The sequence below is a fragment of the Biomphalaria glabrata genome, chromosome 5 (assembly GCF_947242115.1).
Source record: "Biomphalaria glabrata chromosome 5, xgBioGlab47.1, whole genome shotgun sequence".
NCBI classification, from domain to species: domain Eukaryota; kingdom Metazoa; phylum Mollusca; class Gastropoda; family Planorbidae; genus Biomphalaria; species Biomphalaria glabrata.
Window position 1 is genome coordinate 13,152,795 of NC_074715.1, and position 13,969 is coordinate 13,166,763.

The 13,969-nt window shown below is 37.4% G+C and overlaps 1 protein-coding gene across 1 annotated transcript in view; it reads left to right on the forward strand.

Annotated features, from left to right (window-relative positions):
• The first annotated feature begins 1,360 nt into the window (after positions 1–1,360).
• LOC106075204 (peroxidasin homolog) overlaps positions 1,361–13,969 on the forward strand; it is a 51,718-nt gene continuing 39,109 nt past the window's right edge. The window contains exon 1 of the mRNA XM_056031059.1: positions 1,361–1,673. Within this exon, the coding sequence (XP_055887034.1) occupies positions 1,507–1,673 (167 nt within the window). The 5' untranslated portion in view covers positions 1,361–1,506. The remainder of the gene's footprint in view (positions 1,674–13,969) is intronic.

Sequence of the window (13,969 nt, forward strand, 5' to 3'; positions counted from 1 at the left end):
GCATCACTTCCTTTGATAGGGAATTCAAGTTAACAAGTGCTTCAGGTGGATGGCTGCCAGGTCGTGTGGTATGCGCTCTGGACTGTCGTTCGATCGTCTCGATGGTCCCGGGTTCAAACCCTGCCCACTGCCACCCCCCGTCGTCATGCGGGAGGTTTGGACAAGGGGGTAGATTATCTTCAATTCCGAACATACAAAACATGTAAAACATTTTACAAACATCTGTTCTTTGGGGGAAAAAAAAGGGGGGGGGGTAATTTAAGCTAGATTATTTTCACCGTCTGGGTTTATCAGGTCAGTAATCAGGATTAACAGATTAACAGCGAGCATTTAACTAGAGCGGACTTTGAAATAGTGAGGCCCTATGCAAATTGTCAATGTAGGCTTCTTAAGGTCCTATATCATTTTACTGTATGTCTTGGTAAAAAAACAAATATCCCAAGGCCCTCTCAAGCTGGAGGCCCTGCATTGATGAAATCTTTGAAGACCTCTAAATTTGGGCCTGATAAAATAGGGCAGGCGCCTGGAATATTTCGTGTGTGTGAACAAAGTGTTGTACCACCATGTATATAGGGCCTACCGTTATTTGACACAATAGTTCCTAACAAACTGTGGCGTCCTTCAATCACGACTGCTTTTATTTTATCTTATAAATTGCAGACGCTCCTTTTAAAAAGGGAGATAATTACGTCTTATTCGTGAGTATTCATGTGCTAATTAATTCGTGCATGTTGATGTTAATTAGAGATTTTAAAACTCTAGAAAAGTCAATGGTTTTCCTGGCTGATTTAGACAACCCGTTACATACTTTAATGGTAATAGGGGCGAAAGGGTTGCTGTACAAATTTGTCCTAGCATAAGGAAAAAGATATAGGCCCTATCTTTGTGTCTTTCTGAGTATTTTTTTTTTAATGTTGTGTTTTTTTCTAAGTTTTTGTTCAGTGTTGTTTGTATTATTGCTACTTTACTTTTTAAACTTGGCTGTTACTCCCCGATACTGTTATTATTTTCTAGAGCTAAATCTAGTCCATTTTCAAAATGATGACAACGCAGTGAGCTGTTTGGTCAAAGAGATTAAAACTACTTTTTCAATTTAGAGTTCATAGATCTAACAGCACCGGGCGAATTGCACATATCTATCAAACAAAATATAGTTACATAAAAACAAGATCTATATTTTTAAATATCGTCTGCAGCCTTGTAAGTAATCAGTTCGTATCAAACAGCTCAGATTACTCCACAGTCGGTGCCCGGACTGAAGACGTTGCGTAATTCTAGAGGTGCGGCACGGTCTGCGGTATGGGTTTACCTACTGGCTCAGCCAGTAGTGCGAACAAAGAAGAAGCCGTCTGCTCTGATAGTCAAGTTGTTTCGCTGCGTAGGGAAAGTTTTCTCCCTTTTTTTTTTAACCCCCTTCTTTCATTCAGTGCTGTGGAAAGAGCAGAGAATCTAGTCCCAGGTCTTGTCATGACTGGAGAGTTGCTCCCCTTGTCGTAGCAGGGAAACATGGAGTATAAACAGTACATCTTTATTTCTCTATGGCTGGGGTGCACACTGCTCCAATTTATCGGTGCGTGCCCGGAGCGGTGCTTTTGTTCTAGAAACCATGTGCGGTGCATGTTTATCAACTCGGAGACTATACCACAGAATATACCCGGAGATACGACCCTGCTGTAAGTAGAAATAGATCTAGTTATCTATGTATGTCTGACAACAAAGGCCCAGAACTGTGTTTACTAAAGAACAGACAACTTGTTGAGATAGTCAGCTGTTTTTACGTTATATATAGATCAATGTAGATCTAGAACAGTAGAACTTGTTGACTATGTTTCTAAATGTAAAATTATTAGATTCTAGCGCAATAGCTGAAGTGCACAGTCGAGAGAGTCAGTACTAGTTCTTACTATTAAAATAATAATAATAATAGGTATACACATTGAGTAAGACACTTTTGACATATGTTTCTTTCCTCACATTTATAGGGAATCTCTACTTATAACTATGTGGGTACATTTTTGTTAGCCTCAATTAGCTGCCAACAGTTTCATTTTATGCATAGGAAATATGCCTACAAAGGAGATAGGCCTTCATAGGAGCCAATTTTATTTTTCTTCCCAATAAATTATATCAGTTATATAGCTTTGCTTATGAGAAAGAGTTGAAAAATAAAAGATTTCGTTGTTAAACTTTGACAAACTATGTGCTTCTGAATTGTATTAGTCTTATAAAATCTCATAAACATAATTCATAAACATAAGATGCAAACACGAGGAGCGGATACATGGGGTGATCTTGGTTTTGTGTGGACATGGACTCTAATATAGTTTATAGTCTGTGACTCAATGGAGAAACATCGACTGTAAACTTTTTTTTTTTTTTACGATGATAACACCTATTTCATAAAAAATGCAATCTGAGAATATTTTGACAGTGAGATTTGGATAATCAGGCAATCCCCTGACATGGCAATAAGCCTAAACTTCTATTGGCTCCATTGTAGTTATAGGATCATCTACATTTAATGAAATCTAGGCTAGAATCTACACCCACGTGACCGGACAGACACACTTTCCCCTGCCTCTCATTGTTTACGTCCACTCGCTGTAAACTTACTTATTTGAAGATCAAGATATGTCACTGGCCTATATCAGTAATAAGAGTACACCCTGTCTGGTAGGATGGGTCTGCTCCAAGTTTCTTTTAAGAAAATAACATTTCTGAAAGGCTTTGCGCTAAGTGGTCATTGACCTCTGACCTTTAAATTACTCTTTCTTTACAATTGTCGGCCAACCCAGAGCCGCCTTTACGTAAAATCGTTTCTAGCGCCCCGTTTAACCCCGTTATTATCTTGTAGCCTACGCCATAATGCTATTAATAACATCGCGCGAGGTGTCGGCGCGTCATGTGATGAGGTATGGGCGTTCCAGCTCACACAAATTGTTATAAACCTTTTCTTTTATCTTAAGAGTAAATCTTATACTGTTATAGCTCATTCTACTGCCCCCTTCCCTTGTAGCGATGACAACATTTTTGTTTCCTTCTTCCGAATCTATCAACGCCGCCCCTGTACTACCGCAGATGGGACTTCCCTTAAGAAGATTCCATTCAGTGGTTTCACTTTAGGAATTTCACAGATCCTGTTAATACTACAACAGAGCAGAAGAGTCGCTAAGGTTGGTGTCAGCCGGTGCGGCAAGCTACTGGTGTCACCACCAGCAAAACCTTCCCAGAACAAAATTTTCCCCTTAAAAGCTATCGTTATTGTTAGCCCAATGTCATTCTTTTTTAAATGTCTGCTTTTGGGGAAAAAAAAGTTTTTTGTTTTGCAGCTTTGGTGTCATCTCATGAAGGGTATCACCTGGTGCAGTCCGCGCTCCTATAAACCTCCTGTTCATCTCGAACACTTTTTCATGTGGCTGAGGAGCTCCATTTTGGAGAGACACTCCCGTCGACATATATCGCAGGTTAAGGTGGCTTTCGCTGTGGTGGTAGGGGAGCCGGTCATTTTTCGTATGGCTCACTTTTCTTCCAAAGCTGAGGCCCATGTTTTTTCGCTGTTTATAGCTTTCTGGTCACCGTCTCTCCCAATCTAGTGCGGTCTAGGGCTATGTCTTCCCAATGATCAGTTTCAATGTTCACTGTTTTGAGGTCCCGTTTTATTACATCCACGTAACTGAGGTGGGGGCGACCAGTTTTTCTAGAGCCAGACGCGAGTTGCTTGTAGATAATGAATTTCGGGATGCGACCTCCATCCGGCAAGCATGTCCGAGCCAGCGCTGGCGGCGTTGTCGGAAGCCTGTGAAGATGCTGTGAAGACCCGTTCGTGCAAGGATCTTAGTATTGTACACTGCAACATGAATCAGAAGTAATACATTGTCTAAAAAATGACAATTTCCGTATAGAGATCTACCATGGAACATGAAAATGTTCAATTACAAAGTTTCAATGATCAACAGTGACGTTTAATATAAATAGAGAGTATATGAAGAACAATCTTACAAAAAATGTCCGAGATATCGAGCGTCCACCCGGATCTCCTTTTTTTTTGTTATAATAGATCTGCAATCAGGGGTTTTATCGCTTGACCACTGTGCCAGTATCTAACTAGCAAAATACAAAAAAAACAAAAAAAAACTTAAAGAACACCAACAACAAAGCTTATATTAAATGTATCAATTAGTTTGGATCAGTCGTGTAATTAAATTTGTAATAGATCTAGACTAACAATAATAAATCTGTGCGATTAGAAATAATTTTTTACCAATTGTTTTTGTTTAGGCGCAATGTCATGCTTTTAGCGTTCTCAACACGCTATGATCATATCACTTGTCAGGACCAGCTGGAAAACTGGGAGGGGGGAGAAAGAACGGAGTATCTGGGTGATCGCTTTTCAAATGTATTTTTAAAAGAAGAAAAGAGAACGACCTGAATTCGAACTTGTGGGCTAAAGCCCTCTCAGTCTTCTCTTCATTAAGCCTAATATAAAGGGAACTAATTCAGCTTATACCACCACTTCAGTCAAGTACTATTTCTTTCCCTTGTTTGAGATTAAACAAAGAAGAATTTTATTACCAATAGTTAATTAACTAATTGGTTAATGTAAAAGAAATATTTGTGCAAAATTTCAGCTTGATCTGAGATTGTGTGTCGGAGAAATAACGTGTACAAGCTTATGGCCAGACAGACAAACACACATATAGACAGACAGATAGAGTGAGTTTTGTAAAAGCTTTGTAAAATAGATCGCTATTAATGTTCCGGTTGTACGTTTGTATGAATGGATTCTTTATGAGAACCAACTTCCGGAATGTAAAGGAAGGCGGAGGGCGGGGTTGATTCATCGGTAGACATTGAAGTATGCTCTAGTTTTACATGGGACAGTAGAATAACATTCGTATCGGTTATCACAGGACGAAACATGTCCTTTAGCTGTAGCAGACGGTTCGTCTGACCCAGACACTTATTAGCACAATAGCAAGGGCAAGTCTCTCTTTAAATTACAGACATTCTTGTCTTCCTCGTTGCGTTGTCAACTTCAAGAAACCTCGGCACTGGGGGAATGTCCTGATCCACCTCAGAAGTGCTTGACCCTATTTGAAGTAACAATTCAAAGTGAAAATTTGCCCAAGCGGTTCTAGTTTGAAGAGATAGATTTGGACATTGGGAGGGGCAGTAGTTGTCCAAAGGGGGAAAACTATTGCTGGTGACTTTGAAGACTTGGGCTGCTAATGTTCAAATAGCTAAACTATTGCTGGTGACTTTGAAGACTTGGGCTGCTAATGTTCAAATAGCTAAACTATTGCTGGTGACTTTGAAGACTTGTGCTGCTAATGTTCAAATAGCTAAACTATTGCTGGTGACTTTGAAGACTTGGGCTGCTAATGTTCAAATAGCTAAACTATTGCTGGTGACTTGAAGACTTGGGCTGCTAATGTTCAAATAGCTAAACTATTGCTGGTGATTTTGAAGACTTGGGCTGCTAATGTTCAAATAGCTAAACTATTGCTGGTGACTTTGAAGACTTGGGCTGCTAATGTTCAAATAGCTAAACTATTGCTGGTGACTTTGAAGACTTGGGCTGCTAATGTTCAAATAGCTAAACTATTGCTGATGACATTGAAGACTTGGGCTGCTAATGTTCAAATAGCTAAACTATTGCTGGTGACTTTGAAGACTTGGGCTGCTAATGTTCAAATAGCTAAACTATTGCTGGTGACTTGAAGACTTGGGCTGCTAATGTTCAAATAGCTAAACTATTGCTGGTGATTTTGAAGACTTGGGCTGCTAATGTTCAAATAGCTAAACTATTGCTGGTGACTTTGAAGACTTGGGCTGCTAATGTTCAAATAGCTAAACTATTGCTGGTGACTTTGAAGACTTGGGCTGCTAATGTTCAAATAGCTAAACTATTGCTGATGACATTGAAGACTTGGGCTGCTAATGTTCAAATAGCTAAACTATTGCTGGTGACTTTGAAGACTTGGGCTGCTAATGTTCAAAAGGCTAAACTATTGCTGGTGACTTTGAAGACTTGGGCTGCTAATGTTCAAATAACTAAACTATTGCTGGTGACTTTGAAGACTTGTGCTGCTAATGTTCAAATAGCTAAACTATTGCTGGTGACTTTGAAGACTTGGGCTGCTAATGTTCAAATAGCTAAACTATTGCTGGTGACTTTGAAGACTTGGGCTGCTAATGTTCAAATAGCTAAACTATTGCTGGTGACTTTGAAGACTTGGGCTGCTAATGTTCAAATAGCTAAACTATTGCTGGTGACTTTGAAGACTTGGGCTGCTAATGTTCAAATAGCTGAACTATTGCTGGTGACTTTGAAGACTTGTGCTGCTAATGTTCAAATAGCTAAACTATTGCTGGTGACTTTGAAGACTTGGGCTGCTAATGTTCAAATAGCTAAACTATTGCTGGTGACTTTGAAGACTTGGGCTGCTAATGTTCAAATAGCTGAACTATTGCTGGTGACTTTGAAGACTTGTGCTGCTAATGTTCAAATAGCTAAACTATTGCTGGTGACTTTGAAGACTTGGGCTGCTAATGTTCAAATAGCTAAACTATTGCTGGTGACTTGAAGACTTGGGCTGCTAATGTTCAAATAGCTAAACTATTGCTGGTGATTTTGAAGACTTGGGCTGCTAATGTTCAAATAGCTAAACTATTGCTGGTGACTTTGAAGACTTGGGCTGCTAATGTTCAAATAGCTAAACTATTGCTGGTGACTTTGAAGACTTGGGCTGCTAATGTTCAAATAGCTAAACTATTGCTGATGACATTGAAGACTTGGGCTGCTAATGTTCAAATAGCTAAACTATTGCTGGTGACTTTGAAGACTTGGGCTGCTAATGTTCAAAAGGCTAAACTATTGCTGGTGACTTTGAAGACTTGGGCTGCTAATGTTCAAATAACTAAACTATTGCTGGTGACTTTGAAGACTTGTGCTGCTAATGTTCAAATAGCTAAACTATTGCTGGTGACTTTGAAGACTTGGGCTGCTAATGTTCAAATAGCTAAACTATTGCTGGTGACTTTGAAGACTTGGGCTGCTAATGTTCAAATAGCTAAACTATTGCTGGTGACTTTGAAGACTTGGGCTGCTAATGTTCAAATAGCTAAACTATTGCTGGTGACTTTGAAGACTTGGGCTGCTAATGTTCAAATAGCTAAACTATTGCTGGTGACTTTGAAGACTTGGGCTGCTAATGTTCAAATAGCTAAACTATTGCTGGTGACTTTGAAGACTTGGGCTGCTAATGTTCAAATAGCTGAACTATTGCTGGTGATTTTGAAGACTTGGGCTGCTAATGTTCAAATAGCTAAACTATTGCTGGTGACTTTGAAGACTTGTGCTGCTAATGTTCAAATAGCTAAACTATTGCTGGTGACTTTGAAGACTTGGGCTGCTAATGTTCAAATAGCTAAACTATTGCTGGTGACTTGAAGACTTGGGCTGCTAATGTTCAAATAGCTAAACTATTGCTGGTGATTTTGAAGACTTGGGCTGCTAATGTTCAAATAGCTAAACTATTGCTGGTGACTTTGAAGACTTGGGCTGCTAATGTTCAAATAGCTAAACTATTGCTGGTGACTTTGAAGACTTGGGCTGCTAATGTTCAAATAGCTAAACTATTGCTGATGACATTGAAGACTTGGGCTGCTAATGTTCAAATAGCTAAACTATTGCTGGTGACTTTGAAGACTTGGGCTGCTAATGTTCAAAAGGCTAAACTATTGCTGGTGACTTTGAAGACTTGGGCTGCTAATGTTCAAATAACTAAACTATTGCTGGTGACTTTGAAGACTTGGGCTGCTAATGTTCAAATAGCTAAACTATTGCTGGTGACTTTGAAGACTTGGGCTGCTAATGTTCAAATAGCTAAACTATTGCTGGTGACTTTGAAGACTTGGGCTGATAATGTTCAAATAGCTAAACTATTGCTGGTGACTTTGAAGACTTGGGCTGCTAATGTTCAAATAGCTAAACTATTGCTGGTGATTTTGAAGACTTGGGCTGCTAATGTTCAAATAGCTAAACTATTGCTGGTGACTTTGAAGACTTGGGCTGCTAATGTTCAAATAGCTAAACTATGGCTGGTGACTTTGAAGACTTGGGCTGCTAATGTTCAAATAGCTAAACTATTGCTGGTGATTTTGAAGACTTGGGCTGCTAATGTTCAAATAGCTAAACTATTGCTGGTGACTTTGAAGACTTGGGCTGCTAATGTTCAAATAGCTAAACTATTGCTGATGACTTTGAAGACTTGGGCTGCTAATGTTCAAATAGCTAAACTATTGCTGGTGACTTTGAAGACTTGGGCTGCTAATGTTCAAATAGCTAAACTATTGCTGGTGATTTTGAAGACTTGGGCTGCTAATGTTCAAATAGCTAAACTATTGCTGGTGAATTTGAAGACTTGGGCTGATAATGTTCAAATAGCTAAACTATGGCTGGTGACTTTGAAGACTTGGGCTGCTAATGTTCAAATAGCTAAACTATTGCTGGTGACTTTGAAGACTTGGGCTGCTAATGTTCAAATAGCTAAACTATTGCTGGTGACTTTGAAGACTTGGGCTGCTAATGTTCAAATAGCTAAACTATTGCTGATGACATTGAAGACTTGGGCTGCTAATGTTCAAATAGCTAAACTATTGCTGGTGACTTTGAAGACTTGGGCTGCTAATGTTCAAATAGCTAAACTATTGCTGGTGACTTTGAAGACTTTTGCTGCTAATGTTCAAAAGGCTAAACTATTGCTGGTGACTTTAGCTGCTAATGTTCAAATGGCTAAACTATTGCTGGTGACTTTAGCTGCTAATGTTCAAATGGCTAAACTATTGCTGGTGACTTTAGCTGCTACTGTCCAAATGTTTAAACCATTGCTGGTGATTTTGGCTGCTACTGTCCGAATGGAAGCCAATTGCTTAACCACTAAGCCATATATGATTTTTTTTTTAATAATCGAAAATTGGCCTTGTGATTTTGCTTCAAATTACCCAGATTGAAAGGTTGATCAAAGAAAATATTGATATTAAGACTTACTAATCAGAAAAGGTTTATAGCAATTTGTGTGAGCTGGAACGCCCATTCCTTGTTACATGACGCGCCGACACCTCACGCGATGTTATTTATAGCAATACAAAATCAAATGTAAAATCTTGTTGTTTTAAAGATGAAGAAGATTAAAAAAACACGAATGTCAATTTTCTGTAAGAAGAAGGAAATTATATCATAACCATAGACATAAATAAATATAGACTGGCCGATAAAAGAGTTTTATGAAACGAAAATTTGTGACTTGCAATTTTGTGTACCTTATTATACAGCAGTGTAGTTTTGTTTAGTCTCTAAGACTGAAGATCATGCCACTTTTCAGAATTCGGAAATCCGACAACAATAGATTTACATGTTTTCACGTTACATGAAGTTATTTCCTTTTTCTAGTCTATATTTATTTATGCCTATGATCATAACTCATAACCAAGTTTTCAGTTAAATTAGATTTTTTTTTCAGTTAAAGATAAGGAACAATTATCATTTTCTGTCATGAAAAAAAAAATCTCAGCAATTTTCTCTTGAACACTAAATATAAATTGAAATGTCATATTTAATGTTTCTGGCAAACATTATCCTTTCTTCAGAAGCATTCAAATGTCACCCTGACATCAATCAAACAGACGATATGTAAGTGAAGCAAACATAGTTCACATCGCCAACTAGCGCATCGAAACATGTTCTCAGTTCTCTCCCTCTTTCTCTCGCTAGCACCTACCTAACAAAGGGCATGTCGTAGGTAGATTATATGCAGTCTGAGTGAGTCGGTGTGGCTTTTGTTAATGTGTTTATATCACTCAGTGGGCTACAATATTGCATTGATCTATCGTCTGGTGCTGAGCCAGACTTTCCCAGAATGCAGTGTTGTAAAGTCGCGCACACTTTGAAATGAGATTGGTGGAAAAGACTTCACGATAAATTTGTGAAGCAGGAATGTCTCATTTTCGTAGTCACGTGATTTAACGTTAACCAATAAACTATTTTTATTTCATTGAGCATTACCTGGATTCACTGAACTATTTAGAGCAGTGTTTCTCAATTTTTTTCCTTTAACGGACCACTCGCACATTCTGAGTATTTAGCGGAACACTTTGCTTATTTTTTTAGCGAGGTTAATTCACGTGGCGGCCTACTAGTTAATTATTCCAGTAGTTCGTGGAACACCCGTTCAAGCCCCGAGGAACTCAAGGGTTCAGCGGAACACAATTTGGGAAACACTGATCTAGAGATTAGAATTAGAGATTCATCTATGACAAGTCTAAAGTCATTGTTTTCTCCAAACCAGAAAAAAAACAACAACTCTGTAATGGATCTCATTCACCAATCGTAAACAAACAACTTTAGTCACGTGATAATATTGATAAAACAACGGGGAAAAAACTGTCACGTGATAGCCATTGTCTATTAAAATTAGATCGTAATTTGTATAGAAGAGATAGAGAATCACGTGGCAAAATGTTGTTTGTTTACGATTGGTGAATGAGGTCCATTAATAATCTTCCTAATGTTAGCAAATCTTCACAAATTTCGATAGAACCATAATATCCATTGTGTAAAGTAATTATCTTCCAGTGAGTTACAGTCCCTTATTGAGTGTTACGGTGTGTGTGTGTGTCTACTGTCTGGTGCTTTTTTTGAGCAGGATTATCGCAGATGAATGGATACAAAAAGATGAACGCAAATGGTGACGGGAAGAAAGAATCACGTGTCTGTGTGTCTATTGCAAGGCGAAAGTTGTTCCTTTGAAAAGACTTGAAGTAGATCTACATGGTCTAAATCACTTGACATCATGTACTTTAATTTGACTTTCATATTTGTCTACATTGTAATCTAAAATAATATATATCCTGTTATATATAGGCAAGTTTAATTTGTGTGGAAATAGTTTTTGAACTTTATTCAAGTTTCTGTTATAAGTTAAATGAATACGCCTGCAAGGTCAAGTTAAACTTACTACCTGTGGCTACTACTCAATGCAAACCGTATCAACAATGGAATGTTAACCACCATTTAATTTAAAATCTATTGTAACATTGATTATGTTTTTTCCCCTGATACCAGCGCATCTGTTAATAAAGAACACTTTTTATTATTACAATTCCTCCTATAAGCTTGCAAACTCTTTAGTTTTCATGGGTAACGTAAACTATGTGGCAGTATGTGGATGTCACAGATTACATTATAGAATTGTTTGTACATTTCACTTTTGAAAGTAATATAAGCCCTCGACATGAGTCTCGGGATTTAATCCTCAAATTTAGACACTTGACATCCAAGTCAGGATTTACCCAAGGGGCGTAATTAGTATGTTTGAAATCTATTGGTTGATTTGAATTTAAACAAAGACATTTTTGAAAGGAGTTAGCGCCAGAGAATTGGCGGTAGTAAGAAAGTAAAAGTCAGTCGATAAAATAATGTTCTTGTAGCTAGTCACGTTTCTAGGAGCTCTGTTTGAAAAGCCTTTGTAATATGCTCATTGATTTGTAATTTGTACATAAACTGTACTTACGTTGTATTTAAATAAAGTTCCAGAGTTTTGTTTTATCAAAGAATCGTTAATTTGTGAGTCTAGATCGTCAATTTAGTTAACTATTGAATTCAAGTAAAATCCCCGGCATAACAACACATCGTAACATCGTGCATGTTGTTACATCTGGCACAAATGTTGTTACATTGGCACTCTCCGACTAATAAAAGTTCACGGACAACTTTTAACGAAATTTATTCAAGATCTAGGACCAATTTCTAAAACTCTTCAAAGGAACTTCATTCTTATTTAACGGAGGACAGAATTTCTGTGTTTAACAGGTCAGTTGGTTATCGATAATTCTTTTATAAAGATTTTCGTTAGAGTTACGTCTAACTCACGAAATCTATTATTATATGTAATTGGCAAAAGGAATAAGACCAATATACATAATAACTGGCATTATAAAAAAGACCAGTAAAGTAAATAACTGGCATTATAAAAAGACCAGTAAAGCAAATAACTGGCAATATAAAAGACCAGTAAAGCAAATAACTGGCAGTATAAAAAAGACCAGTAAATCAAATAACTGGCGTTATAAAGAAGACCAGATTTAACCAACTGTTAAACCAGTAAAAAGTACATCGGCTCAATAGATCTATATATCAATCATACGACTCCAGTAACTACAGGTCTACTGTCAAGAATTTATTAGCAAATTGAGGCTTCAAGAACTTTGTCACTAGATCTATATTATTATTATATCTGAGATAAAGCCAAAATCCAGATATTGAACATTTTGCTCCAATACAAGAAACTAACAAAAAAAAATTAAATATGGCTTCCAGCTCTAGAACACAACGACTCCAGTAGTACTTCTACTGTAAAACAAAGTTATACTTCATAGCCAGTTACGGCATAACTAACATTGATTTGTTATATTCAAAACATTACTATAATTCTACACTCCAAGTTGGTATATTTTTCAACATGTCTCCAAAGACAAGAACACAAAGATGGTTAGAATTATTTGACATAGCTAAAGAAAAACAAGTACCTAAACCAGAAGAATGGGTTCATCGACAGGAAGAAAAAGAATATCAAGCAAAAGTACATTGTAACATGACTTCAACAACAGACATAATAGGTGAAGCCATAGCTTTAGCAGAAAAACTCAACATTCCTTCACATGAACGAGAAAGATGGTTTGATAATAAATTAGCTGAGTTCGACAGAGAAAACGACAGAAGACGGCAAGAAGAACTAAAACGAGAATTATTAGAATTGAAAAATACCGAATTCAAAGCTGAACAAAAGAATGATGCAACATTAACAAGAATATACCAGAAAGTTCAATTAGGAAAGCGTACAGCATATCTCGAAGATGGATTTCTCAAGAAGTATACTTTCCACAAGTACAATGTCATTGAACAAATATATGTACCAAAGAAGTACAGAAAACAAGTTATTAAAGCAAAGCATGAATTTTATGACACCATACATATGAGTGTAACAAGTACCAAGAAGAGAATTGCCAAAGAATATTATTGGCCTAGCTTGACCAAAGATGTCAAGAAATACATTAATAATTGTTCACATTGTCAACATGATTATTGTGAGAAGAAACAAACTCAAAAGAAAAGCAACATAACTAAAACAAAGAATGAACCAGACTACAAAGCCAGAATTGACAACAATGAATCTATGCATCATGACTCAAGCAAATCTACAGGGACATCACTGCCTACTACATGTCCACCCCTACCTGTTACTACATGTCCATCCCTACCTGCTACTAGTTCTACATCTCCATCCCTACCAAGTACTTTCCCATCCCTAACCTCTGATGATGACTTCATACATCAAGACTTGAATAAGACTACATCTGCATCAAATACTATGATATGCATTGAACATTTCTGCTACAATCAAGACAAGTCTCATGAACCAGAACCAGAAGCAGATACTTATATTCAATCAACTTTGGCTATACCAGACAAAAGAAAAACTATGCAACTTGACTCTAACGCTCATACAAGTATTCCTCATTTGAAAGAATGTGAGTCAACTCAAGAAGCCATTACATCCAAGAACATTGAAAGTCAAAGAATATTACATGAACACATGAAATCAAGATATTTTGCTCAAGGAGATCAAGTCAATTTACTGTTACCAGATTGGAGTAACAAGCTATTCTACAAATGGCAAGGTCCATTTACCATCACCAGAAAGATTTCCAACCTGCTTTATGAAATCAATGTCAACAAGGTTACCAGAGTATTTCATGTTCATATGTTTGAACATTACCATGAAACAGATGATGAAGACATCAAAGCGGAAGTTGAATTTTGTCCAATTTTAGCAACTATTCCTGAGGAAGAAGAAACATCATCAACACCCATTCCTGAGATAGATGTTTCATTACCGACATCAAATCA